At 40.6% G+C, this 27,742-nt stretch overlaps 1 protein-coding gene across 2 annotated transcripts; it reads left to right on the plus strand.

The window, feature by feature from the left end:
- Window positions 1–4,982: 4,982 nt before the first annotated feature.
- SLC33A1 (solute carrier family 33 member 1) lies at window positions 4,983–23,212 on the plus strand. Of its 2 annotated transcripts, XR_012656361.1 has the most exons (7): window positions 4,983–6,309; window positions 10,048–10,238; window positions 11,006–11,190; window positions 12,637–12,754; window positions 13,665–13,880; window positions 17,379–22,959; window positions 23,048–23,212. XR_012656361.1 is itself a non-coding variant. In XM_032787409.2 (6 exons), the coding sequence occupies exons 1-6, from the start codon at window positions 5,541–5,543 to the stop codon at window positions 17,544–17,546; spliced, it is 1,647 nt and encodes a 548-aa protein (XP_032643300.1). In that variant the 5' UTR covers window positions 4,983–5,540; the 3' UTR covers window positions 17,547–23,212. The 2 variants fall into 2 exon arrangements, 1 of the variants encoding a protein (XP_032643300.1); XM_032787409.2 differs by having other exon boundaries at window positions 17,379–23,212.
- Window positions 23,213–27,742: the final 4,530 nt, after the last annotated feature.

The raw sequence follows: 27,742 nt of genomic DNA on the forward strand, positions 1-27,742 counted from the left end.
GCCCCGCTGGAGCTGCTGCAGCCAGGGAGAGGCAGCTGTCTCCTGACTCCGAGCTGCTGCAGCGAGAGAGGGCTGTTGGGAATCCTCTCTCCCCACCGCACCCTGGGCAGCCTGCACCCCAAACTCCTCATTCCCAGCCCTGCCCCAGAGCTCGCACTGGCCCAAACCCCAACTCTCTGTCCCAGCCCTCATCCCCCCTCCTGCACCTTGAACCTCTCATCCCCAGCTCCACCCCAGAGTCTGCACCTCCAGCCAGAGCCCCCCCCATGCCAAACCTCAACCCTCTGCCCCAGCCCTGACCCCCCCCACACTCCAAACCCTTCAGCCCCACCTCCACTACATAAATTTTGTTATGTGCACCAATATGAAGGTGATGTGTCACACAACAGCAACTCCATATTGGTGCACATAACATTAATTCCGTACATGGATGTAAAAAATTAGAGGGAACACTTCTCCTGTCTGTCCTGCTTCCACAAGCTTGATAACTTCTGCCCCATTCGTGCCAACCTGGCTCTTCCCATCCCCTAGCTCCTTGTCCCAGATCCATTCTTTTTGTTTACCCAGTCTCAGTTTCCACTCGTGAAGCTTCTCATAATAACTTTTCCATCCCAGTTCCCTGTCTCCTTGTCTAGCCAGTTTCAGTCGTCCATCAGCCCTGGCTCCTCTTTCCTTTCATTGTCTCCCCCACCAACTGGTTCCTAGTCTTCCCTACCCCATTTTCTTTAGCGGCTCACAGTCTTCCCCGCAGTGGCTTCCAGTTCCAGTGTCCCCTTCCCATCCCAAGTTCAGTCTCCTTGCCCAACCAGTACCAGTCTCTTTTCTCAGCCAGACCCAGCTTCCTCTCGCCATCCAGCCACTGTCTCTTTGCTCAGCCAATCACAGTTTCCCACCATCACTTTGCTCCTGGTTCCAATCTCCTTGCCCAACCATCTTTGTTCGCAGTCTCTCCAGGCTCCTTGTCCCAATCTATTCTCCCCTATTCCCTGAGTCCAGCTGTTGTTCCCTTTGCTTTCAAATCAGTTGGCTTCCTCCTCCACACTGGGCACATAGCAGGGAAGTCATTAAGACCACTGGGGAGACAGGTTCCCTGTTCTTTGTTGCCGTGCCAGCCTTTCCTGGCTGGAGTTGTGAGGGGATGGAACGTGCTCAGTGAGCAGTGTTATCTGCTAAACTCCAAGGGTATGTCTACACTTCGAGACATTTCCATGCTAGTTCCGATTGAGCTAGTGCACTAAAAATAGAACGTAGCAACGTTGGTATGAAAGGCAGGAGGGGTTAGCCATCCTGAGCAGTACTTAGCATCTTGGATGGGAATGTACTCAGGATGGCTAGCCCCTCCTGCTGCCTGTTCCATCATGGCTATGCTCTGTTTTTAGTACACTAGCTCTATCAGAGCTAGCACAGGTATGTCTCTGAGCTGGGAACTGCAACATTCCAAGTTCAATGTGTAGAAGTAACCTAAGAAATCTCTACTGAAAATGTGAAAGAAAAATTCAGTTTGCAAAGGCTTATAACTTGAGCAAATTTGGACAGATTTTCCCAGGAACAACAAAAGGCACATTCCTGACACAAAGCCCTCTTTGCCAAATATAAAGCCTCAGCTATAAAATATGGGAATGCTAGAGCTTCTCAAAGTAAAAGTTTACAGATTGATTTATTTTTTTACATTGCAAAACAATGTATTTTTCCCTAGTCTCATTCTTGAAAACAGTTGAACCATTTTGGCTGAAGTTTAAAAATAGCTGCCTGAGTAGATACCATCATGGAAAACTTCAGCCTGAATAGCTAAAGTCTGGTAAAGTAGTAAGTAACTGAAAACGGATCTTATAATGGAAAGTTTCAAGGAACCTTAATAATAAGTTTCAGAGTGGTAGCCATATTAGTCTGTGTCAGCAAAAACAATGAGGAGTACTTGTGGCACCTAAGAGACTAACAAATTTATTTGGGCATAAGCTTTCATGGGCTACCTGCCTACTGTAATCTCCACTCCATGCATCTGATGAAGTGGGTTTTAGCCCACGAAAGCTTATGCCCAAATAAATTTGTTAGTCTCTTAGGTGCCACAAGTACTCTCCTTTTTTTTTTTTTTTAATAATAAGTGATGCTACTAGTCATATAATTTTGATTTCTATCACAGATTGATTAACTTGGGATAGCCATATCTTATGTGTTGTTTATCCGTTTATAGACGTTCCTAATACTATTCTATATGCCTTTTGAGGCTTCTAAAGAAACAATTAGAAATGGGTCACATATGGACCCATGGAGTAGGCATTTCAGATTATAAGATCCATTTAATAAAGAGGGAGAGCCTTCATTCACTGTATCTAGCTGCAAGACAAGATTTCTAGGAAGGACTGTATAATTAGTATGTAAGAGGAATTCTACTTTATAGTTATCACAAAATCTGGGCCACACCCTAGTGTTTATTATGATATTACAGTTTTGCTCAAAATGGGAGACAATTAATACTGAGCATTTATTTAAGTTACATTTGGAAACATTAACAAATTAATCTACTATGAACCCTGAGGTAGGTAAGTATTATTAACTCTGTGTTACTGACGGTGGGCCAGAGACCCAGATCTTCATTGAAATTAATGGAAGTTAGAAGCCTAAATACCTTTGAGGATCTGGGTCAGAGAGGTTAAGTGACTTTGCCAGATTAACAAAACAAGTCAGTGGTCGAATAAAGATTAGAACTCAGGAGTTTCTAGCTCCCCATCCTGTGCTCAAACTCCCTACAGCACGCTTCCCCTCAAGATATGACTCCATGGGCTGTGTTCTCAATGAATGGCAGTAGCAGGTCTTGATAGGTTTGCATAACTTTTTATTCATTAAATTGTTTCCATGTTACACCCTCTCCCAGAGATTCTTCCTTTTTGACTAGTTAACCTGACATCACAAATGTAGTTATTTTTAAATATCAGAAATATTTATCTTAGAACAAAGATTTCAAACATCCTTCTCCAATTTGATTTGGTTCAGCCATGGCTTCCCCTTGACATCTCTATATGAAATGTCTTTTTAGTTCTCAGGCTTATTTAATTGTCAGTTTAGTGATCTGCCTGCAGAATATTATTACTAAACTTCAATGACTGTTTAATAATACATCATTTTACTATATTATTATAAATTAGGTCTAGCTTATCTTCCCTTGCTTAATTGTAGCAATTTATCATGTGTGGGATGTTACATACTTTTGCTCATACTATTGTATATTGATCTAACATGTTTAAAGATGCTGTCCTGCTAGTTTTTTCTTGATCAGAGATCCTTAAAAATATAATTTTATAACTGTTTTTCCTGTTCCCCATACATGTCAATGTATTACAGATTTCTAACTTATTTCACAGTATGTGCATACTCTGGGAGCATTGTTCAGTATTGTTTATCTACCTTTTAATACTAGATATACTGAGTCATTCCAAATTACAAGGTTCTGATATAGTCAGTTTTCCATGTAGCTGCATGGTTGAAGGACTAGTGGGTGAAATTTTATCCGCGAAGAAATTCCTTATCTCCTATATTAAAAATGAGACACTGGAATACATTATATGAATTATATGAGTGATATTATTAGAAAGTATATGTGTATTCACATAATGGCGTTGCCAGCAGAGACTGGCAGTTCCCTTGCACTGCTTAAAGTACCCTTCTGACTACTTTTTTTTAGATCACTATCCAGTTCTTAACCAGACAGATTGCAATATGTCTGTGTTGGCTCATACAATTGAATTGTACACTACTTCTTTTTCATTGGTGTGCCCCCCAGTAGAAACCTGCTGTGGGGGCTCTAGAAATATTCATAGCCAGACTTTGCTTGGATGAAGAACCAGGTTCCCCATGTTCGATGTCAGCATCTGTGGTCACTGGCCTCCCCTTTGCATTTGGATTATCAAGATCAGGCAGCAACCAAGATAATGCCCTTAAGGGCCAAGTAGGATGTTTTCTGAATTCTACATTGGAGGGCTCCTTAAATACATCCAGGTTCTAGAAGCCAAATTTGACTTATTTGGTAAATTACAAAAATTCTGGGGTTTGTGCGCCCAGGAAGCTTATCTCTTCTACCAGTTCTGCTGTGCTCAAGAATGTTCCTGCTGGTGTTTGATTGAGACTTCCCCATAGCATGGAAAAACCTTGTGGGGTTGGACTTCCTTTCCCTAATCCTCATGCCCGCCTCCGCCACCCACCAGGGTTTGGCCCTATCCTGACAGTATTATAGAAGGTGATATCACTTCTCTGGAAGACCCCTATACCCCTATTTTTAAGGTGGTGCCAGGGAAGGCAAACACAATTCCTTGAAAAAGGGACAAGGCCAGCTACTTATCCCCAAACAATGGGATAAGTAAGGGACAGATAGGCAGGCAGAGGTAACCACAGCCACCATGGACCATGAGAAAACAGAGGCCTCAAGGGTGGGGTGGGGACTGCAGGATACTGAAGAAGCCAGGGCAGAGGAAGGCCTTGGACAGAGAGAAGCTGGGGCTGGGGGGTAGGTGCAGCTGCAGGAAGTGTTGGGGAGCCTTGAGGAAGGCTGGAGTAAGGATTAGAAGGTCTCTAGCTGTGGGAGGGGAGGGAAGCCCAGAATGGCGGAGTGGGAAGCTGAGGCTGGGGATATAGAGGGGGCGGAGGGGACCGGACAGCCCATGCGAGAGGAGGAAAGTCCCACTCGTAGCTGAGCGGACAAGATGCAGAGCTGCAATGGTTCCTAGAGAAGCCGGCGGGGGCGCTGCCGCAGACCTGAGAGTAGTTCCGGCAGACGGCCAGAGGCGGCGCTGCTCCGTGGCAGGGGGTGGAATGCAGATTACACAGAGCGGCCGCGTTAGACCCAAACGTCACCCGTCTCCCCACCAATGGCATGGGACCACGCCTGCTAGGCGCGGCGGACGCCAGATTTCCGCTCTTTTCCCCTCGGAGGAAGCTTTGTGCTGGCGAGTATTTCCAGGGGAGCCATTACAGGACGGACCCAACCGGGCGGGTAGCCGGAAGTAGTGCGCTGAAGCACATTGATAGCACCCAGCCGGAGGCTTGGTGGGCAGCAAGCTGCTGGCGCCGGACAGGAGCGGGGCGACTCCTCCGCGAAGATCCCTCGTGAGGCGAGAGGAGCCGTAAAGGGGAGCTACACGTCCCTCGCGCGGTAGTCGCTGACGGACCTCTTCCCCCCCGGCGGAGCGGTGACCCCCTCGCAGCGTATTCGCTTCCCGGCAAGGGGAAGAGCTGAACTTCCTTGTACCGTCTCGCCACAAAAGAGGTGACGCACGGAGTGAAAACTTGATTCCCCCCCCCCCCAAGCCCGGCGAGCAGAGGGCACTGAAACTCCCCTGCTCTGCGGTGGGGAAAGCTGAGCAGCCCCCTGCCTTGAAAGCCTGTGCCTGGAGTTGCGTATGCCCATCCCGCGCTGGCCTGCGGTGGGCAGAGCTGGGAACTTGCGTCCCAAGTGACTTGCAGTGCGCAGGAGCTGCTCGTTGCCACTGTAAGATTGTTGGGGATCAGTGGATCCCCTGTCCGAAAAAATTCCGGACTTCGTGTGCAACATGAGCCCAACCATCTCTTACAAGGACAGCAGCCGGCAGCGCCGGCCTGGCAGCTACCACCAGTCCATGGACATGGAGATCAAGCCTCCACCACCAGCTCTGTACATGGGTAATCACACTGAGAGACTAGGAGAAGATGACACAGAGGCACTGCTTCAGGAGCATAACTCAGCGTCCTACATGGTGCCCCGGGGATATCGGGCAGAACTGGGTAGTATCCTGCTCCTCCTTTTTCTCTATGTACTACAGGGTATCCCGCTGGGGTTGGCAGGCAGCATCCCACTCATCTTGCAGAGCAAGAATGCCAGCTATAAGGACCAGGCTTTTTTCAGCTTTGTCTTTTGGCCTTTCAGTCTGAAGCTGCTCTGGGCCCCATTGGTGGATGCAGTCTACTTCAAGAGCTTTGGCCGCCGGAAGTCCTGGCTTGTGCCCACTCAGTACATCCTGGGTTTTTTTATGATGTACCTGTCCACACAGGTAGACTTCCTGTTAGGCGATGTGGAGGGCAAGAGTCCTGATGTGGTGGCCCTCACCGTGACTTTCTTTTTGTTTGAGTTCCTGGCGGCCACACAAGACATTGCTGTGGATGGCTGGGCACTGACTATGTTGTCCCGGGAAAATGTTGGCTATGCTTCCACTTGTAACTCTGTTGGCCAAACAGCTGGTTATTTTTTGGGAAATGTCTTGTTCTTGGCCCTTGAATCTGCCTCTTTTTGTAACAAATATTTGCGGTTTCAACCTCAACCCAAAGGAATTGTTACCCTTTCAGGTATCATTTATACTATATTCAAATTCAAATCGTGATAGTGGTAATGAACTTTGGAACTATCGATCTCTGTTTGTTTGTTTTAAAGGTTTGAATGAATGTTATTCAGGTTGAAAATGACTGTTTGGTCTAGATGAAATGTGGAGTCTTAGTCTAGGTTCCAGTGGATAAATGAGTGTAAAGAGGCTGAGAGGGAAGGTCACTACCCCTTAAATTTAGAGGTCATCCTTCTAGCTCAGGTTTAAGGCATGCAGAATGTTTTGGGGAAACTTTGAAGTGTCGTTACCTGTGCTTTTATAAGTGTAGAGGAATTTCAGTTTTCAGAGCTGTCAGGTCAGCATTACTTTGAATTGTAAAGGTTCATTCTATTTAGATCAAAATAATTTAAGGCTATTTTGAGCTGATCCTCTTCTAGACAAACATAATCTTTTTCTTTCTTGTATGATTATAAATCATATTGCATTTGCGTGAACACTGTTGTTCTTTTTATGGTAACCCCAGAAATATAAATGTTAAGGACTAGATATGCTAAGACTTCTTCAAGTCATATTAGTGGAAATGTAAATAACGATATGTCTATATATATCTGTAAGACTCCTTCCTGCAAAACAGAGTATCCCTGAATCATGACATAACAGCCAGTGGTATTGTCAGTCACTAAGCTCTGTGTTTTTTGTTTTTAGGTATATGTAGGTTGTATTTATTATGTATGTTGCCTAGGAATTTCAGAAGTTATTAAAGCATAGATGTTTCGTATGTGCTTTGACAAGCTTGACCATTGGCAACTAAACTTTCCAAGGAAACTTGGAGGATCCGAATTGGGAACTGTTCCAGGTCACTAATCCAGTGTGGCCATAGTTGGTAGTGAACTGAAACTTTTAACATGGGTTGTCACTCTTCATTTGTCGCTATTTCACAAAAACAGCACTACATTTGGCATCCCATATGGCATCCCATATGGCAGCCTCAGCAGAGATGCTAAAGAACCTGAACTCTTCTCTTCCCTCTAGGGGTGGGTTTTCCAGTTAAGAGTTAACAGAGGTTTGTGCTGTCTGTGTTCTGTGGATAAATGGGGGATGTCAGGGTGTCGAGCTGGTTCCTTACCCAGGCACTAAAATTCTCATGGTCAGGGCCAGCTTTAGCAAGTGTGGGGCCCGATTCCTGGGGGAGCGGGGCATGTACTTATCGGGTGGCACTCCCAGTCTTCGGCAGCACTTCAGATTGCCGACTGGGAGAGCGGGGCTGCGGGGCCACCGAAGACCCAGTGGAGCTGACGGCCGCTGGGGTGAGTAAAAAAAATAAAATAAAAAGGCGCCTTGGGCACGGAGCCCGATTCCAGGGAATCAGGCGAATCGGCCTAAAGCTGGCCCTGCTCATGGTTATTTATTTATTTAAAGTTCATGAATGCTAATTTATATAGGAAAAATATATATAGTTATCATATAGTGACAGTACTGCTCTGGGTCTTTGCATACATGCCAACAGGCTTGTGTGTACACTTACCAAATGGAATTGCATTTCCATGGTTTGGCGCTCTATCGTTTTCCACCCTGCAGCTTCCTTGTTTCCCCAGTTCTGACACTTTCCTGGCTCCTTCCACCATGACTTTTTTGGCAGATTGTTCTCCTTCCATCAGTTGTTGGGTAAGGTTGTGTGCTCCTGCTTTGTTAAAGAGGTTCAGTTGTGCTCCACATACCCACATTGTTCAGGTCATCTTAGTTTACATGAAGCGTATTGTTTACAAAAGAGATATGTGACTATTACGGAAGCATTCATAAAGAAAATAACCAAACCTGTTGAACTTGTCCTTGAATGCTAAAGTGGATGATGGTGGGAGAGGCAAATTACCTGGATACACTTAATCATCAGCTAGGGAAATTTATATTTCTTAATGTTCAATCTCTCATCAAAATAAAATTTACACTAATTTAGGCTTATAAATAACATTTCTTTCATTAGCGTACTTACTTGGAAGTAATCAATGTCTTAAATGTTGGCACTAGCAAAAAACCGTAGTCATTTATTGGTTGGACATAATTTTAATGACTGTATAATAGGATTCATAAGGATGATTAGATTAATAACTGCTTCATTGCCTCAATATGTTTCACTGAACTTTATCATCATGGAATACTGTCACTGAGTGTAATTCATTTATATGCTCTCCTAAATACAGGCTTATTAGCCTTCAAGTGATATTTTTAAAAAGATTTTTCACATTTTGCCCCTCTCTGCATACTGATCAGCAGTGGACATTTTGGATGGAAAGATATGTTACTTTTACCAATTTAAATTTAAGCTTTCCCATCTTAATTAGCAGTTCATTGATTTTTGTTTGTTTCTGCATACTTTTCTTAGCTAAACTAATCACTGCTGCTGGTGCAAATTGACAGTATTGACTTGATTAGAAGCACGTGTATAAAAACAAAGATATTCCTAGATTACAGCTCTGAGCATTATCTCAATCCTAGTAAATTGGTCACTGCAGTAGCAACTCTCTGCCCTGTGGCACCTTTTTGCACTATTACCACAGTGCAGTTTTTGTACGTGCTGTCAAGTTGATGTGCATGCACAATGAAAACTTATGCTTTACATCATATAAAAAGATCATTTGAGGTCCCTATGTTTTTTTTCTTCTGGAGGAGGAGGAATCTAGGAAGTTGACTGACTAAATCAACAATGCAGGCTTGTCAAACCACATGGCCTTTTCTATTTTATTAAAATATTTGAAGCATTATGGAAGCAGGAAATACGAGAAAACAGTTTGTTACCTTTTTCTCTCCCCTCTGCCCCAGAAATGCTAAGAAGTGGTAAAGATGTGCTCTAAGTCCTTCATGCTGTGTACCAGCTAGCTATATGCCAGGGGCCTCTGTGGCCCTTGGAGTTGTCAGGAATCAGGAGGACATAAGGGTGACTTAAGACTGCCTTACCCTTTTCCCTGTCTATCCTACACCTCTGAGAGGCACAGTACAGAATATCATCCTAGGTGAATTAATTTACAGTACTTGATTGTTTTAATAATTCAGAAAGTTACCAATCTCTTCCTTCCTTCTAAAACAAAATCTATTAATATAATTCCCCCTCCAATGACAGTGCAAGTATTGTAGTATAGTAACTTTTTAATTGACTGTTTTGTACCATCTTTCATCTGTGGATCTTACACACTTTAAATTTTAAATCCTTGTGATATAGGTAAATATAATCCTTATTTTGTTGGTGTAGAAGTGAGGCACAGAGAAGTTATATTGTGTATCCTTGAGCTAATGTCAGTGATAGAACCAAGAATGACATTCAGAATTCTCATTTTCCCATTCTGTTCTCTAACCATTACACAGTGCTTTTTCCTTAAAGTATTTTGACATCTTCTGGGATGAAAGGCTGTATATACATTTAAAATTCCTTAAAAGATTATATTTTAGTTTCACTTTTACCCCAGACTCTTCTCCCTAACATGCTCACGGAACTAAGAAATATACAAAACATCCCTGTAATGACACCAGTTTGCCATTGTCCCTCCAGGTAAGAGGGAACAAACAATGGCAGATTTAGGAACATTTTATGTCAGTTTTAGGGGTTACATGAGTTTTATTGCTACTCATGATTGGTATGATTTGTAATTCCCATCTACTAAGGTATCTGTATATATTCTTGGAGAATAAGTCAGTTTCTCATATTGAGCTGCTAATTAACAAAATGTAGACAGTGATATATTTGAATTATGATGTGGCAATTTAATTTCAGATTTCCTATTTTTCTGGGGAGCTGTCTTCTTAATAACTACTACTTTAGTGGCCCTCTTGAAAAAGGAAAACAAGGAAGTAACACCATCAAAAGAAGAAACAAAAGGCATCACTGATACGTACAAACTGCTCTTCTCGATAGTAAGAATGCCAGCGGTTCTTACTTTCTGTATCCTGATTTTAACAGCAAAAGTGAGTAAATATACTTATGAATAATAATTGATAACATGTGGGCCATGTTTTCAAACTGTATTCACCTTTCATGGCAGAAAAGGGAATTTTTTTTTCACTGTTTACATGTGGCAAATTATCTAAAGTGTGTATAATTCACGTTTTTTAGTAGAGTTGTACAAAAGACTTGCATCTAAAGCTCCTGTTTTTAATGTTTTGATATAAATTAGGTACATTGTTTACAATATGTAAAGACATTTTTTAAAATTAGAATTGCAACACGATTTTCTTTGGGTTCTGTGTGAATTTCTGATCGTATCTCCAGTATATTGGCAAGGTTATTTCCTCTCATTTGGAATTCTAAAATATAACATGCAATTTGGAGAATACTTGGGTATTTGCGGGGTATTTGGAATTCTGTGGCACTGTAGATTTAATTTCTGTGGCAAACAAAATTGTGCAATGTAGGTTTCCCTAGTTTTATATGGATCGTCTTCATTGTTACCTGCATCATTCATATGACCAGGAAATTTGTTGCTGCTTTCAACTTTCTCAGTATGGCCTTGATACTACCATAAGCAGTGTGCAAGTGAAGAGTCCTCCCATGCAAAATTTGCAACAGGATTGGATCTATATTTGGAAATGAACTATGGAGGGAAAAAGGCAAATTGAAGTTCATTTTAAGGTCCAAACTGAGTATTAATATTTGGAGAAATGTAATTTGGATAGTCTAGCAAAGTTTGTCATTGGCTTTCAGGTTTTTATTCTCTTTATAACTTACATTGCAGGTTGGCTTCTCAGCAGCGGATGCAGTAACAGGACTTAAATTGGTGGAAGAAGGAGTACCTAAAGAACACTTAGCTCTACTAGCTGTTCCAATCGTACCTTTACAGATAATATTGCCTCTGATCATCAGCAAATACACAGCAGGTCCGCAGCCACTGAACACATTTTACAAAGCCATGCCTTTTAGGTAAAAAAGTAGATGATAGAAGATTTTTACTTTCCATGTTTATACAATGTTTTTGAATTGTATAGTCTGAATAAATAAAAATAATGTGAAGGTTGTACTTTTCAAACATACAGACATAAAGAAATAGGTAGGTTAAGAGTCTCATAGTAAACTTGCCCACATTTCAGGGCCCAATTTTTCCCTTCAATACATCTGCAATTTCTGTTGAAGCCAGTTAGTGTTGGGCATGTATATTTGAAAGCAGAATTGTGCTGCTTTTGCTTTAGGCAAAGATGTACATCTGACAGTACAGTGATATTCTTCCACCCTTACTCAAGTAGTACCTTACTCTGAAATTAGTTTCAGTAAATCAGTGGCTGTATTTGTATAGCAAGGTACTTTCAGTGTAAGGATGGCAAAATCTTGCCCATAACTAGTAATCCAAAATATTTCATCTGCTAAATCCTACTTGATATACTCATGCTAGTAATCCCATATACCTCATTGGGCTCAGTCGTGAGAATAAGGGAAACGGTTGTCAGCCTATTTATGCAGTATGGGTGCATCAAGGATGAGAAACTTAACATTTGCATTTTATGTCTCTTAAATGTCTAAAATGTCACACTGTAGTCTAGTTGTTAATACCTTTTTGCATTTTAGAAAAAGGGAATTAGATTCTGCTGATTTCGCTGTGTACGTCCATGGCTGCAGTACTGTCAAACAAATGGAACTCCACAGTGATACAACAGCACAAACCCTATCTATGCAACTGATATCAATATTGTGTATTTGTTGTGCAGTAATTCGATAAATAGCAAAATTTCAATTTTCTGCATATAAAATTCAGCCATTTTTTCAGGATATATATATGTACAAAAGTCTTATTCTTTTTTTTTTCTTGCAATTTAAAAAAGATCTCTTTTGCTCTTGAATAACTCAAAAGTGAGTAAATAGTGTTTGCTCCAAATTTAAAAAAACAGACAGATCCTTAGCTAAGTAGTGTGGTTGTTTTCACCCAAAAGAGAACTTTTCTGAAAGTAATGAGCATTTGAAAATGGAGAGGGTTATTTCTGGAGACTTTCCATAACCTTAGCTATACCATTCACTGCCAAGCAAAACTAGCTTAGTATGAAATGTTTACAACTTCAGTTGCTTTTTTATAATGTGTGTGTACAAACTGTTTTTAAAAATTCATTTGAACACACGTGTGTGTGTGTTCAAATGAATTTAAAAACAGTTTGTACACACACATTTTAATCATTTTAGGTATATTTTTTAAATAAGTTTTTTTTTTTCTTTTTTTTTTTTTTTTACTATAATCTTTCAGATAAATTGATTCATACCACTATTTTAAAAAACATCTTTGCTCACACATGAATGCTGTAGGTTTTGCAAGATATGCAGTGATTCATGCCCACATATTTAAATTCAGAAGCTAGAATTAAAGTCTGTTCCCTTTTGTTACAGGTTACTGATAGGCTTAGAATTTGCTCTTTTGGTTTGGTGGACTCCTAAAGTACAACATGAAGGAGGATTTCCTATCTATTACTATATTGTGGTGTTGCTGAGTTATGCTTTACATCAGGTAACAAGTTGCTACATTTTGTTGTCATAAAGATAGAATTTTTCTGCAGGGGGCATGAATGGACTATCTTTATAACTCAGTCTCTTGTAAAAATATAATTATCTGGCTTTGTCCTCATCTTAATTATACTGGCACTCTTATAATGGGAGATTGAAATAAAGTTATACAATGGAGTTAACTAATAAATAGGATTATGAGATGGAGTAAACCGAATAACCAAACCCATACAGTAGAACAGATCAGTCAGCCCGCTCATAGGATTTCTCTTTGCTCTAGTGTGGTGAATCAAAGATTTTATGCCACACTTTTATTCGCTAGATCAGCTTTTTTCCTCCAGAAATTATTTTTCTGAAAGTGAGCTAAAGAAACCCGTTTGAATGGGAGTCAGGGGAACCATTTGCCTTTGAGTCTGACCAACATGATGATCACATAGTTCCAAAAAAAAGTACACAGAAATTAATGTGAGATCCCTGCCCTAAAAAGCTTATGAAGTTGCATTTTGTTGACTGACTGACAGGAATAGCACAATGGGTTGAATACAAAGCCTGTTGACTTCAGTGTGCTTTGAAACGGGGCCAGTGTTTGTGAACTCTCTCTGAAATAATCTGACAACCCTGTATTTATTAAAGCATATTCAATTTGATCTATCATACCTGAAATCTATTTCAGATAATTCCAAAATATCTGAGGCTGGGTCTACATATGTCTGAGCCAAAGCAAATAGCAAGATTTCCTCCTGTTGTTGAATGCAGACAAATCCTGACCACAAAGTAACTTTTTTGTAGTGATTAATTGCACAGATCTCTAGAAGAAGAACTGCAATAATATAAAATAAATGTTACTGTATTTCAAGTAATTTGTTTTTAGATTAAAAATAATTGAATAAATTTTATTATTTTTCCCTCATCAGATTACATTGTACAGCATGTATGTTGCTATAATGGCTTTCAATGCCAAAGTTAGTGATCCATTGATTGGAGGAACATATATGACGCTTCTAAATACTGTGTCGAATCTGGGAGGAAACTGGCCCGCCACTGTAGCTCTTTGGCTTGTTGATCCACTTACAGTGAAAGAGTGTATAGGCGCACAGGAACAGAGTTGCGGAACTACAGCTGCTGCAGAAGTAAGTTTGGAAAGTGTGATGGTCTCCACTCTGATGTTGTCTAAATATTATAATAATGGTTTCTCTTACTGTGTCTTACACATTCAAAGGCCTTCAAAATGTCTCAGAGAATCATAGAAGATGAGGGTTGGAAGAGACCTCAGGAGGTCATCTAGTCCAACACCCTGCTCAAGGCAGGACCAACACCGACTAAATCATCCCAGCCAGGGCTTTGTCAAGCTTGGCCTTAAAAACCTCTAAGGATGGAGATTCCATCACCTCCCTAGGTAACTCATTCCAGTGCTTCACCATCCTCCTAGTGAAACAGTGTTTCCTAATATCCAACTCAAACCTTCCCCACCATTTCTCCTTGTTCAATCATTTGCCACCACTGAGAACAGCCTAGCTCCATCCTCTTTGGAACCCCCCTTCAGGTAGTTGAAGGTTGCTATCAAATCCCCCCTTGCTCTTCTGCAGACTAAATAAGCTCAGTTCCCTCAGCCTCTCCTCATAAGTCATGTTCCAGACCTCTAATCCTTTCCATTGCGCTCTGCTGGACTTACTCCAATTTGCCTGCATCCTTTCTGTAATGGGGGGCCCCCAAAACTGGACGCAGTACTCCAGATGTGGCCTCACCAGTGCTGAATAGAGGGGAATAATCACTTTCCTCAATCTGCTGGCTCCTACTAATGCAGCCCCAATATGTCGTTAGCCTTCTTGGCAACAAGTGCACGCTGCTGACTCATATCCAGCTTCTCATTCACTGTAATTCCCAGGTCCTTCCCTGCAAAACTGCTGCTTAGCCAGTAGCCTATAGCGATGCATGAGATTCTTCCGTCCTAAGTGCAGGATTCTGCACTTATTCTTGTTGATCGTCATCAGATTTCTTTTTCCCCAATCCTCCAATTTGTCTAGGTCACTCTTGACCCTTTCCCTACCCATGTCCAGTTGCTTTTTATATTAAACGTCCACGAATGTGAAGTTTTTTTTCCTACTGAATCTACTGTTCAGTTATTAAACACACACATATGGTCCTGTTGGAAAACTAAATCTTCAGGATGTTTACTTTTTTTCTTTATAGGTGTGGGGGAGGGGGACAAGACTTCTCAGGGATGCGGTGAAGGACTGGATTAATAGCAGGAGTAGAGAGGATGTGGTTGCATCCCTCAAGCCTGGATGGACCAGGATTTTTTACAGTTTGGAATGTTGTGATTAGGAACTTTATTTATTTTTTTTGGCAGGATATTCCCCCCACCCCCCTTATTTCTTTTCCCCTTTTTCCTCCTCAGTGGGTTTTCTGTTCTGTCACCTTCTGATTCTTTCTAATTGGCCTTTTTCTTTACTCCCCCGTTTTCGAACATCCCTTCTTCCTGACCATATGATGTTTCACTGCTTCTAGAGCAGTGAAACTGGCTCCACTCCCACTCTCTCTAATGCTCTCATGGATGTTCTGTAGAATAGAACGCGCTGTGCTACTGCACATAGAGTAGAGCAAAACAGCACAAGCACAACTTAAAAAAGAAATTTGAGGAAATGAGGACTTCAAATTCATGTCTTTGCTGAAGCAAGAAATAACTGGCATCTTATAACTCACTTTAGTCAAGCCCCTGGGTTTTTTAGCTCATGGCTCAAACTTCACCACAGAATGCTCTTATGTGTTTAGAATACTGTTTGGGCTGTAGAAGCACACCGACTGCACAAAGCATTCTAGGGATATAAATACTGGATCCAAACAATAGGTATGGAGCAAAGCAGGATTTCTTTGAACCAGAGCAACTCTCCGTTCTGGAAAAAACTGATTCCAGCTCTGAGAGATCTGAGATTCCTGGGTATACCTCTCGTCATTCCTGTTATTAATTAGATCTCCCATCCTCTTGCCCTCCTCCCTGAAGTAGCTGAGTGAATCTCTTCCTCCTCTAGTCTGTTTCCATGTCTCCCTCATTTGTATTGCTTCCTTTTACTTCCCTGACCACATGTTGCTAGTCTGGACAGCACTTTAGAGAAGGGAGCTTGCTTTCAGTACTTTCTCATTTCTGTTAAATGCATAGTAACTGCACTGAATTTGCTCTGTAAACCCTTTTTGGGGGAGGGAGAAAAGTGTTTTTAAAAAGGTATAAGGAAACGTGCCCAAGATGTGCTCCGTAGGCATAACCATAGATACCAACAATAGTTGTAGACAAAATGAATACATAATGTCTGCAGACAATATAATGAGAGGTCTGTAATACCGTATAATGCAAGAGTTTGACTTCTAAAAATGAGTCTAGGCTTCTGAAATACGAACATTTTTTTTTCATGGGCTTTGGAATACTGATTGCAATTTTTCCATCTATGCAATGCACAAGCTGGGCATAGTGGTCTTTGATGTTTTTTTGTTTGTTTTGATTACCAAATTGATCCCCAAGCCCCATATGCCCCCATTGTCAAAAGCACATGGGGAGAGAAGGTAATTTAATAAACTCTGCAGGGTTGTTGACCATCCAAGAGGAGGGAGTGAATAATGAAGTGGAATCCAAAGATCTGTGGATAATGAAGCCCCCAGCTGAGAAGATCATAGTTGTTGTTCATGGTTAGCTCACTGCCCCATAAAGAGGGATTCTCTGACTAAGGTTTCCCTCTGTGTTCCTCATACTTATGTTCACACTGAATGCCAGCCTATGGCTGCCCTCTGTGACCCTATTCTGGGGGAGGAAACACTGATAATTGTGGCAGGTGCTGCTGCTGGCAGCAGCACTGACTCTGCATGAGTCTTGGTATAGATAGTTTATTGTATTGGGAAGGATGTACCTTTTTGTGTGGCTCATCTTCTTGTTGTGGAAGAAGGGAAAGAATTGACAAGGATTTGTAGGGGATCTTAATGCATGTCAGTCTGTTAGCAAGAGTTAGGCCAGCTGTAACCCTTATGACGTGAAACATGTAGAAGCAAGGATACTGTGAGACAAGTAAGAAAGAACCGTGTGAGAAGTTATCACGACCTTGCCTAATAATCAAATGCGTAGACTGGCGCCCAGAAGCTGAGGAAAATAAGATAGCAGGATGGCCTATGCATAAACAAACTGCATCTGTTGCTCATTACTGTCTGTAATATTGCTTGCTATTGTCTGTAACAAAGGTATAAATGCTTACTGAAATTGTTTACCTGTTGAGAGACCTGTCCGGGACTGGGGCAACCCTGTGTCCTAGGGCACTCCCTCCCTCAATTACAATTGTTTGAGAATAATAAGTATTTGATTCTGCTGCACCCAAACGAAAAGCGAGAACTGCGTTTTTCTCCGACATTGTCCTGATTCCACTGTTTTTTCTTCTTGGCCAAGAAACTAATGGGTCTTTTTTTTGTGGGGGAGAGGGTATGGAAGGGGAAAAGGCAACTATGAAGGGTAACATAATTGGGTATATAAAATATAGTTAGATAACAGCAAAAGTCCTTTATCTATTTGAATGCTAAGTGCTTGTCTCACTGTAAAGAAATACTGGGCAAATGTTTCAATTGTTTAATAAATATGCTTGTTTCTCTCACAGCTCTGTACAAAACTTGGTGGCTCTTGTGTTACGACCCTGGATGGTTATTATGTAGAATCCATAATATGCGTTGCTCTGGGATTTGTCTGGTGGTTCCTTCTTGGGCCAAAACTTAAAAAGCTGCAAGATGAAGGACAATCTTCATGGAAATGCAAGAGGACCAACTGATGTAATTCAAATACTGGATGGAACTAGCAAGTTGTTAGAGCTTAGTTTTAGTGCAGAGACATTTCATACTTATTAAACAGGAGTATACATATTTTTAAAATGCCAAATGGTTGGGAAAACTAAGACCACTAAAAGTGGCATTTGTGTATGCAATACCATTTGCTCTATGTGACAATCTAGTTAAAGTCAGAAAAGTAATTCTCAAAAATGGCAAGTTTGTACTACACATTTATGTCCTCTAGCTTCAGAGTCACGGCTGCCTTTATCTGTTTAGACAAGCAACACTTAAATTGCAGTGCAGTAGCTATGGATGAGCAAACTGTTCCACATATATATATATATATATATATATATATCAAAATCAGCATTTTCAGCTAAGTTGTGTTCCCTTCTTTAAAAAAGTAAGTTAAGCAGAAACAATTTTGGCTTGATCGATTAACAAGTTGGCCTTGGGAGTGCTGTCATTTAAAAGAATATTTAATTCGTAAACTAAGTATACATAAAATAGCAGTGATTGAGGAAGAATAAATGTAGAACAAATGTCATTTTCTTATCACTTTCCTGACCACAACCACACTTCAATGGATGAAACAGTATGTTTTAAAAGCCTCTTTTAAATGTATTTTCTGGCTTTTATAAGCTTTAAAGATTTATAAGAAACAATATTTTTTATAGATTTGAAAGATACGTTTTTTAATTTATTGTCTCCTTGTTTCAAGGCACTTTGTTTCAAAAAGTAGATAAGGTTTTTTGTTTGTTTGTTTTTTTGCAGTAAAACTAGCATGAGGTAGGATTTATGTGATGAGTGCTGCACAGTGCCCTTAGTAAGCCTTGAGTGTTGAAGGGTCAGATCGAGTCTTGAAGCTTTTGTGTGTTAAAGGCTAAGCTTCAAAATAATAAAAGCTGGCATAATCTTTACTGGGTTCTGTTTGCATTTGTGAGAGAGAAATGTGACTGGCTGTGTAGTTCTTGTATTATGTGAGAATTGGAACATACAGATTAAAAAATGAGTGAGAAGTCATCAACATGTATAGCCTAAAGAGAGAGGTGAACAAAAGACATTCAGTGCCTTTGAAAGATCTGGTGTGTGGTGATGTAAAATTGCTCATAATATAGCACATTAACTAGTTAAGAAATAGGTTGTAACTAACTGTACCAAACACGATATGTTGCATCATCTACAATTCCTTCAAAAACTCATAAACTGGTACTTTCTAATTGAGATTTGCTTGCTACATTCATTATCAGCAGATGAATTAGCTTCTTGAGTGCCTTAGTGACTCACAGCATGCTGTGTATCCAGTGAAAAGGCACTTGTGTATTTTGTTGGATGTATGTTATACATCATTACTTCAACTGAATAATATTAAAAATACCTTTTTAAAGGTGACAGGTTAATATCCGATTCTTTATAATACTCAATTAAATATCAGATGTTCCATCTGTCTTGTGTGCTTTTAATATTTTTAAAGGAAACCACTTTTTTGCTGACATAAATTAACATTAATTCTTGATTCCTAATTGAATTAGGATTAAACATAATGGTAGGGTTTTTATTCAGGTCTAGACAGTAAAAGATTATTGGTAACAGTTGGGAGAGAAGGGTGGATGGGTTGGTTGGTTTGTTGGAGTACCAAAGATTGCTCCCCTACCTCCCCCCACTTCCCTTGCCATCCTCGCCCACAATTTAAAAAAAATAAGCTTGCATTTGGCTGGATGTCATCAGAGAACATAGAAACGCAGAATTGACACATAGCTGGAGTTATGAACTTCAGTTTCCTCTTGCTGCAGTGTGTTGGTCCAGTTTAGCAATGGCATATTATCTGTACAGTATCTTAATTCTCTTAAAATAACTGATTAAGAAATCAAGCCTACTGACTTAAATATACAAGCACAGTTCTTGCATGAAATATTTTCATTTCCCAAAATCTTTAAGATAAAGCTTAAATTATTTTGGGTTAATTTCAGTCCATTGCTGTCTGCTGGATAAGTGCAAACAGAACATACTGCCAGCTTTAGTAGCGTAGAAAAGCAGTTGTCAGTTTTCAGCCATGACCAAAAGTCCTCTAATGGCTTGAATATGGCTTTTACTTTTTGCCCGTTTTTACAAAAACGTTCGGACTGGAGAATATATACAACTAAATGCAGACATTTTTCCAGTTGGCCCTCCTTTTGCAATTCTGTATTACTATTTTTACATGTGCCAAGGTGATTCTTATTAATAAAATATTTTGTATTTGAAGTAGCTTAATCATCAGAGCAACTTTGCAATTTCTAAATAAAACCTAAAACCAAAATCAATAGTAAAACAAAGTTATATATTTGAAATGTACTTTTTTTAGGTAAAAGACATAGTTTAATTACTACTTCCAATGTCTGGTCTGTCAAATGAAGGAATATCTTGTGCTGTATTTTAACATAGCTTAAATTGAAAATGCTGCAGTTATAACGTTTGAGTGGCAGATTGCTAAATGATCCTGTTAACGATACGTGCTCTCTCTCTCATAAAGAGGAATAAATTGTTGTTTTGTAGGGGAGGAATTAACATCTAAAATATGTAACACCAGATCAGAGATGCTAAAAACAGTAGCTATATTTTATTAAGATCTAGACATGCACAGATTTCAACTGGCATGATGAGAAAACTTATTACTTAATATTTAAATGGGAAATTGGGGAGAGTGAAGCATATTCTAGGTACTATTATGTGGAAACATTGCATAATGCAAATGGGTAAATATATTGCCTCTTAGTCAATAGATGTTTTATGGCACCAAGTAAGTAAACTTTTTTCCACAGCACACCTAGGGAGCATAATGACTAGTGATCTTTGGACATTAGTCTGAATCTAGTTCTGGATTGCAGTGATCAAAAGTCATTATCATTTGTCATCTATAATAAGGATCTCAGCCAAATAAGTTCGTGTTCTCAGACCCTTTCTTAGTTGGTAGTTGGCCTCGTCATAAATATCAAGCACTCTTGTTTGGCAATCACAGCAAACAGCTGAAGGATTGATAGGCCATGTAAACTGAAGTTATCTGCTTTGCTTCTACATATCTCTCCAGAACACAGTTGAAGTGCATTGGTTGGACAGTGTGGGAATGTTCTTGTATTTATTTTGTAAAGAGATTTTTTTTATTATTATTATTCTAATGCTGTCAGTCCAATACCCTTTGACAAGCATTTAAACTTTTTCCCCTTTTTAAATTAGCAACTTGAAACACTAATTGTTTAGAAATACCTTATTCTTAACTAGAACTCAAGTAGATTAGCCTATTACCAACTTTTGTGATCTACCAATAATAGAGAGCTTTCTGCAAAGCTGTAATATTTCATTGTAGTTTTTGTGAAATTACATTGAAAGCTACCTGAAAACAAAAGCCCCAGTGATCGGAAATAAATAAATATTTAAAATAAGTTATAAATATATAACTGACCTGATAAAAGATGGTGTAGAGATCTCAAGTCTTGATAAAACAGAACAGGGAGATGTTAGACTGGGGTTTCTCAATTTTTATGAACCAGCCTCCCTCCTTCCCCCCAACTTTTTTTTAATATTGAAGCCTTGAATCACAAAATGGGGTTTTCTAATATAATCAGGATGGAACTGGAACTATTAATATATTGATTCTAATAAAGGAGATGCTACTTTACACAAATCAGACAGCAAGATCAACAGACTAATTGTGCATAGGCTAGGAAACCTTTTAAAAGCATGAACCTTAATACCCACAAAGTTGTCATGGCAGTATTTGTTCAGCATCGAAGAGTGCTAGTGGGCACTGCAACCCTGTGTGCCAAGTCACAATGTGACTTACTCAAATTTGGCCCCCAGATGTTATGTCTGTTATGATGGAGGGGTGGCCAACCCGAATTTAAGTGGCTGAGACCCTGTGTGTCAGGTCACAATGTTGCTCACTCATGTGGTCATAATGCCACTCATTCAAATTTGGCCTAGCCCTCCATCATGATTGAGGGGTGGCCAAGCCAAATTTGAGTGAGTGACACTGTGAATGCGTAAGACTTGCTGCTGGCCCCACCCCTATTTTGAGAACTGCTCTTACACAGTCTATGTAACAGAATGGATCTTATTGCATTAATCCAACAGACTTCTTAGGGTTCAATCCTGCAAGGTGCTGAGCACCTTCAACTCCCATTTGAAGACTGTAGGAGTTGAGGGTTTGCAGCATCTTGCAGGAGTACTCAGAATCTTGCAGGACCAGTCAGAGTACTTAACATAACCATTTTTGCACATTATCTAAAGCTATGGCAAAGAGATGCTTTGAAGGCAGTCTGTATATAGTTGGGTGTGTGATTTTATAATTTATTAAATATTGTTCTGATATAAATCACTACCTTGTAATTCTATCATAAAAAATCCAGGTTTAGAGGATTTATATTTTGTGAACTCAACTTGTTTTTTTTTTTCCCCACTACAAGTTAATTGAAATGTTGTAAAATGTTCAAACTTAATACAAATTTCAAAGAACACTTTTTTCCAGTGAAAATCCTATAATATACGGTAACTTCTAGTTCATGTTACTAGATCTACAAGGCTGAAATCTTTTGTGTGAAACATTTTAAGTTTGAACCTTCTACACAGCATTAAAAGGTTCTTGATACAGGAACACGGACACTCTTTTTATTGTTGCCTTGGTTTGTAAGTTTGACTGAACTCTGTACTGTATCTGAAATGTCATGACCATATTGGTATTGTCTAATGTACTGCTTTTTTCTGAAGAAGCCTAAAACTGGTAATTTGAGATAAAGAACTGTAAGATACAAAAATGGACCATTGGTATGTTATGATTACTTCTGTAGTGTTTACACAATGCTTAATGAAAGCTGGTAGAATGTACTGCATAAATGAACCTCTTCAAATTTAGCATTGAGGAGACGCAATTTCAGCAGTTGGCTGATATCCAGGAACTCTGGTTAAGAATGAAATTATTATGAAATTCAGTTACTGTTGAACTATTATTGAGAAAACAATAAAATAGTATGTGTATACTGGAATATTTCAAAAAACATTGCTTTTCTATCAAGTGTACTGTCCTGGAGATGCATGTTGTTAAATGGGGAGATTTAAAGTTCCATGTAGTCTCCTTACGATACAAGAGAAATAAAACACACTACTATTTGAAATTATTGTTTAAAGTAAATTAAAGTGAATATTAATCTCGTTAAACTGGAACAAAACTACAGTGGAACCATAACTAAGATGCTCAAGGATTATTACAAATGGCTGATTTTATTTAAAGTTATCTCCAAATCAGTTTTGCTAAAATGGAAAAAACTAATATTTTTGTTAAAGGATTTATTATTGTTTGTAATGCTGTAGCTATGTTGGTCCCAGGATATGAGAGAGACAAGGTGGATGAGGTAATATCTTTTCCTAGATCAGCTTCTGCTGGTGGAAGGGATGAGCTTTTGAGTGTCAGAGTTCTTCAACCTGAGGAAGAGTCCTGTGAAACTTGAAAGCTTCTCCCTTCCACCAACAGAAATTGGTCCAGGAAAAGATATATATTACCTCACCTACCTTCTGTCTCCGAGTTTATGATGTCTGTTCTGGGACTCTCTTAAAATTGTTCACTTATTAAAGTGTGACAAAACACCAGATGGTTACTTCCTTGCTCATCATTAAAATACTGAATTTATGGGAACTTCAGACTGGAAGATCTTTGGACTTATTTCAATAGTGTGATGCTACAATTTCAATGGTGTGTTTTTTGTTTTGTTTTTTTTTAATTTTGTGGATTTCACTTTGTTTTGCAATGAAAGCATTTCTTGAAACACTTTTTTTTGTTTTTTTAAATAAAGGATAGTTAAATACAAGACCAGTTACCATCACGTATGTACACCACTGAATAGTAGAAATTGGTAGTACAAATGTACTTGTATTACATACAGCATTTGTTGTGTGGTCTTTCTAAGACCCTATGTCTCCAAATTGGCAGAAAAGATTTTGGCAATCTCTCTGAGCTTCAAATTATTCCCAAAAGGATTTTGGTTCTACTTCCCTTCCCCTAACCTTGTGGATGGGTGGAGAAAATTTAAAGGACTTACTTACAATGATGTTAATCAAGATTAACTTTGAAATCAATGAAGTTGCAGTGTTGTAAAAACACTGTGAGAATAACTAACCCTGAACTTCTGAATGCTCTGTAGCATTGTGGTTGGAGAGCAGCCAGTATCTATCTGTCTAGTACATATCTACAGTATTAGATTGGTCTTTCCCAGTTGGTGGGTAAATTCTGCTCTTTATACTAGTGCTCTAAACGAGTGGGTCTCAGCCTTTTCAGACTACTGTACCCCTTTCAGGAGTCTGATTTCTCTTGTATACCCCAAGTTTCATCTCACTTAAACCACTTGCTTACAAAATCAGACATCAAAATTCAAAAGTGCCACAGCACGCTATTATTGAAAAATTGCTTACTTTCTCATTTTGTCTATATGAAATTTTTAGTTTGTACTGGCTTCATGAATGGTCTTATTTAGCCTAATGTAAAACTAGGCAAATATCTAGATGAGTTGAGGTACCCCCTAGAAGACTTCTGTGTACCCCCAGTTGAGGACCACTGCACTAAAACACACTTTTCATAGCTCTTCTAAAAGCAAAGCTATAGCTTTTAAAGATGACCTGAGATGGAAGAAAGTGGTTTTGTGCTCCTTTTCCTTTTCGTTGCTTTATCCCATATATAGGTCTGAGGTATTTTTAAAGCTCTTTTTCTCCTGCTCGTTTACCATAGAAATGTCAAGAGCATAAATTTTTCCTTAGTTTTATGGTGGTGTTCTTGGACTAGAGAAGTGGAGTTGGAGTTTTCTGTGCTTAATTGACAAAGGTGGGTGCTGGTAGCTGGGTGGGTGGAATCTCTAACAAAGTAATCTTTCAACAGTTTGTCCAGTGTTTGAGTTAAATAAGCACTAACAAAAACCAAATAGTTCTAAATATATTATATATCCTATCACATCTCAGTTCCTTGGTTCCTGAGATCTCATACTGTTTCTTCAGTGCTGCACAGAATCTGCCTGGACGTACATGGGGGTGTGTGTGTGAGAGAGTGTGTGTGTTTGGGGGGGGGTGAGGGGAGAAAAGAATAGTTTAGTCTCCTTCGTAGGACTGGAAGGGACCTTGAGAAGTCATCTAGTCCAGTCCCCTGCACTCATGGCAGGACGAAGTATTATCTAGACCACGGGTGGGCAAACTACAGCCTGCAGGCCACATCCGGCCTGTGGGACCGTCCTGCCCGGCCCCCAAGCTCCTGGCCCAAGAGGCTAGGCCCTGGCCCCTCGCCTGCAGCCCGTTTGCTTCGCCGCCAGTGCAATGCTATGGGTGGCAGGGCTGTGCACTCCTGGGGCAGCACAGCTGCAGAACCCAGCCTGACCCGGTGCTCTGTGCTGCGTGGTGGCAGTGCGGTAAGGGGGCAGGGAATGTGGGGGGGGGTGGATACAGGGTAGTTTGGGGTGGTGGTCAGGGGGCAGGGATGGTGGTTGGGCAGGAAATGGGGTTGAATGGGCACATGGATCCTAGGGGGGCAGTCAGGAAGGAGGGTTTTTGGATGGGCAGGGGTCCCAGGGGGCCATCAGGAATGAAAAGAGGGGTTGGATAGGGTGGTGAGAGTCTGAGGGCAATCAGGTGACAGGGAGTGGGGGTGTGTGGATGGGGCAGGGGTTCCAGAGGGGCCGTCAGGGACCGGGGGGTGGTTGGATGGGGCAGGAGTCCAGGGGGGTGGTAGGAGTCCGGTGAGGTAGTCCTCCATACAATTTACAAAACCCAATGCGATCCTCAGGCCAAAAAGTTTGTCCGCCCCTGATCTAGACCATTCCTGACAAGTGTTTATGTAACCTGCTCTTAAAAATCTCCAATGATGGAGATTCCACATTTATATATTGTAAAGATGCCAAAAAAGGACAAAGATGCTATAGCCTTCTCTGCAAGTAACTTTAAAAGTAGCTGTTTATACTTTGCAATAGGATGCTGGAGTTTTTCTGTAGCCCAGTATCTCCCACAATTCTGGACATCTAGGCTGCGCCTCTTCATTCTGCTGCTCTGGGAGGCAGATGAAAATTTTGGTACTCTGTACTCTGGCCACACCCCTTCTGCTTCTGCACACTGCCAGTTCCTTTGCTTCTGCGGCAGCAGTTATTTGGTGGTTTGATTGCTCCTGCCTCTGTTTGTTTGTTTGTTTGAATTTTTACCCTGTTTTGGAGCAGTAGAGATCATTTTTTCTTTTTAGCTTCCTCCTCGTCCATGGGTCTACGTATGTGATTTACTCCACCCAGAGATTTGGCTCCAGCATCTCCCCGCCGGCTCCTCTTCCCCTGTACAGTCATGACAAAGCAGCCAAAAAAGCACCGGGTTAAATCCAAGCAGTGCTCCATTTGTGAGGCAGCCTTCCCAGACTTAGCAGATGCTGAGTTCCAGCCTGCACCCACTGAGCTAATCCAGTTCCAGGAAAAGAGGCAAGTCGCATGATCATCCTCTCTTCTTCTGAATTTGACCTGAAGGTCTCTGACAATGCATCCCCACAGGCCTCCCAGCTGGAATGGGACCCAGTGGGGAAGAATTCAAAGAGCAATTTTTTGAGAAGGCTTTAAGCTCTCAGGAAGGCAAGTCCCAATAAACCTCACCAAAGCTCCGGCAGAGCTACTGCACTTCCAAAGTGTACAAAAAGACCTAAGACATTTTAAAGGAGAAACAGGATATCCAGGAGGTAGGAGTCCTCTGACTTTTCCTTCTCCCTCCTCTGCTGATGAATGTGAGCTGCTGGAAACTGAATCTGAACGGGACCAGGAAAGTATACAGGGATTTGGAAGGGGAGTTCTACCCTAAGGACCCTGTGGATATAAAGGTGGAGGTCACTCCCAAAAAAAGACTTTGAGGTTTCCTCCGCTATCTTCAGGGTGTCCCTAGCAGCAAGGGCATCTCTCCCCTAGCTGGAAGATCTCAGAGCCCTAAAGAACAGAGATCATCCACACTTGAGTTGCATTTTAAAGAGGGTCTCTCTAACAACTGCCTCAATGGATTCAATGAGGCTTTCAGTGTGAGCTATAGCACCACCTGTGGCTCCAACATCCTGTCATGATGTTTCCTGATCTTTGATAGCTTCTAAAGACAATCAAACTTGATCAATTATAGGGACAGGACAGAAAACTTTTAACTATCATTTTCTATTTCCTTTTCTTATGACATACTAGTTTCCTGGTCCTTCCTTCAACCTATACTGCCTTGAACTGTCACCTTCCTTAATGGTAAACTCTCCAGTTAACCTTGCCACTGCTACCCCTTGTGTGGACTCATTTACTATTACTTGACTGAAAGGATAGGTGTAATATGAAATTGCAATGATAAAGGAAGAGAAGGTAAGACAGAAAACAGGGAATTCTCACCATTTTTAAGAGAATGAAGTTTCTTCAGTTGAAAAAATGTTTCAATCTGATTTTCAGAAAGTTGATGGAGACTCTTAGGAATTTCTCCTAGTGTGTGTCTGCCTGTCTAATTGAATTTTAAAGTCCCTTCCTTCCATTGTGATATACCAGCCACTAAAACTAGTACACTTAATGTATATGTGAATTTCTTAGAAGTTTATAGTCTTAAGCTGTGTTTCTCTTGTACACTGCCTTGAAGGTTTGTGGAAGTATCTATGCATATCTTTTTGTTCATTAATTAGGCTTAGTCTGCACTACAGAGTTAGATCGACATAAGGCAGTTTATGGCAAGAGGTGGTGTAGAGCTTATGTCAGTGTAGTTAGGGCTATGCAGTAGTTCCTTCCATCAGCAGTCAGCTGTCTTGTCAATGTCACATCTCCACTAGCTTGATAAGAGAGCCTGGCTCCCTGCTGGAGCTCTCCTGCCGCTAGGATCCCTGCTCCATGTTTCCAGCTGGGAGCAGGAAGGCAAGAAGCCCCAGCCATCTTCCCCTTCCTCCTCAGCTCCTGTTTGGGAGCAGGGAGGTGAGAAGCCCCTGGCAGTTCCCCTGCTTCTGGCAGGGAGTGCTGAGGGGCAGCTGACTCCCAGCGGGGAGCTGTGTGGAACTAAGGCTACGTCTACACTGCACGATTATTTCGAAGTAGTTTAAACCGATATTACGAAACCGATGTTATAAAATCGGTTTTGCGCGTCCACAATGCGATCACAAAATCGATTGCTTGTGTCCATGGTCCAAGGCTACCATCGATTTCAGGAGCGGTGCACT

The sequence above is a fragment of the Chelonoidis abingdonii genome, chromosome 8, assembly GCF_003597395.2.
Source record: "Chelonoidis abingdonii isolate Lonesome George chromosome 8, CheloAbing_2.0, whole genome shotgun sequence".
NCBI lineage: Eukaryota > Metazoa > Chordata > Testudines > Testudinidae > Chelonoidis > Chelonoidis abingdonii.

Coding starts and splice junctions, on each gene's coding strand:
- SLC33A1 (XM_032787409.2), top strand. CDS start 5,541: ATGAGCCCAACCATCTCTTACAAGGACAGCAGCCGGCAGCGCCGGCCT. Junction 11,191..12,636: donor TACAAAGCCATGCCTTTTAG/GTAAAAAAGTAG, acceptor CTTTTGTTACAG/GTTACTGATAGGCTTAGAAT. Junction 12,755..13,664: donor TGAGTTATGCTTTACATCAG/GTAACAAGTTGC, acceptor TTCCCTCATCAG/ATTACATTGTACAGCATGTA.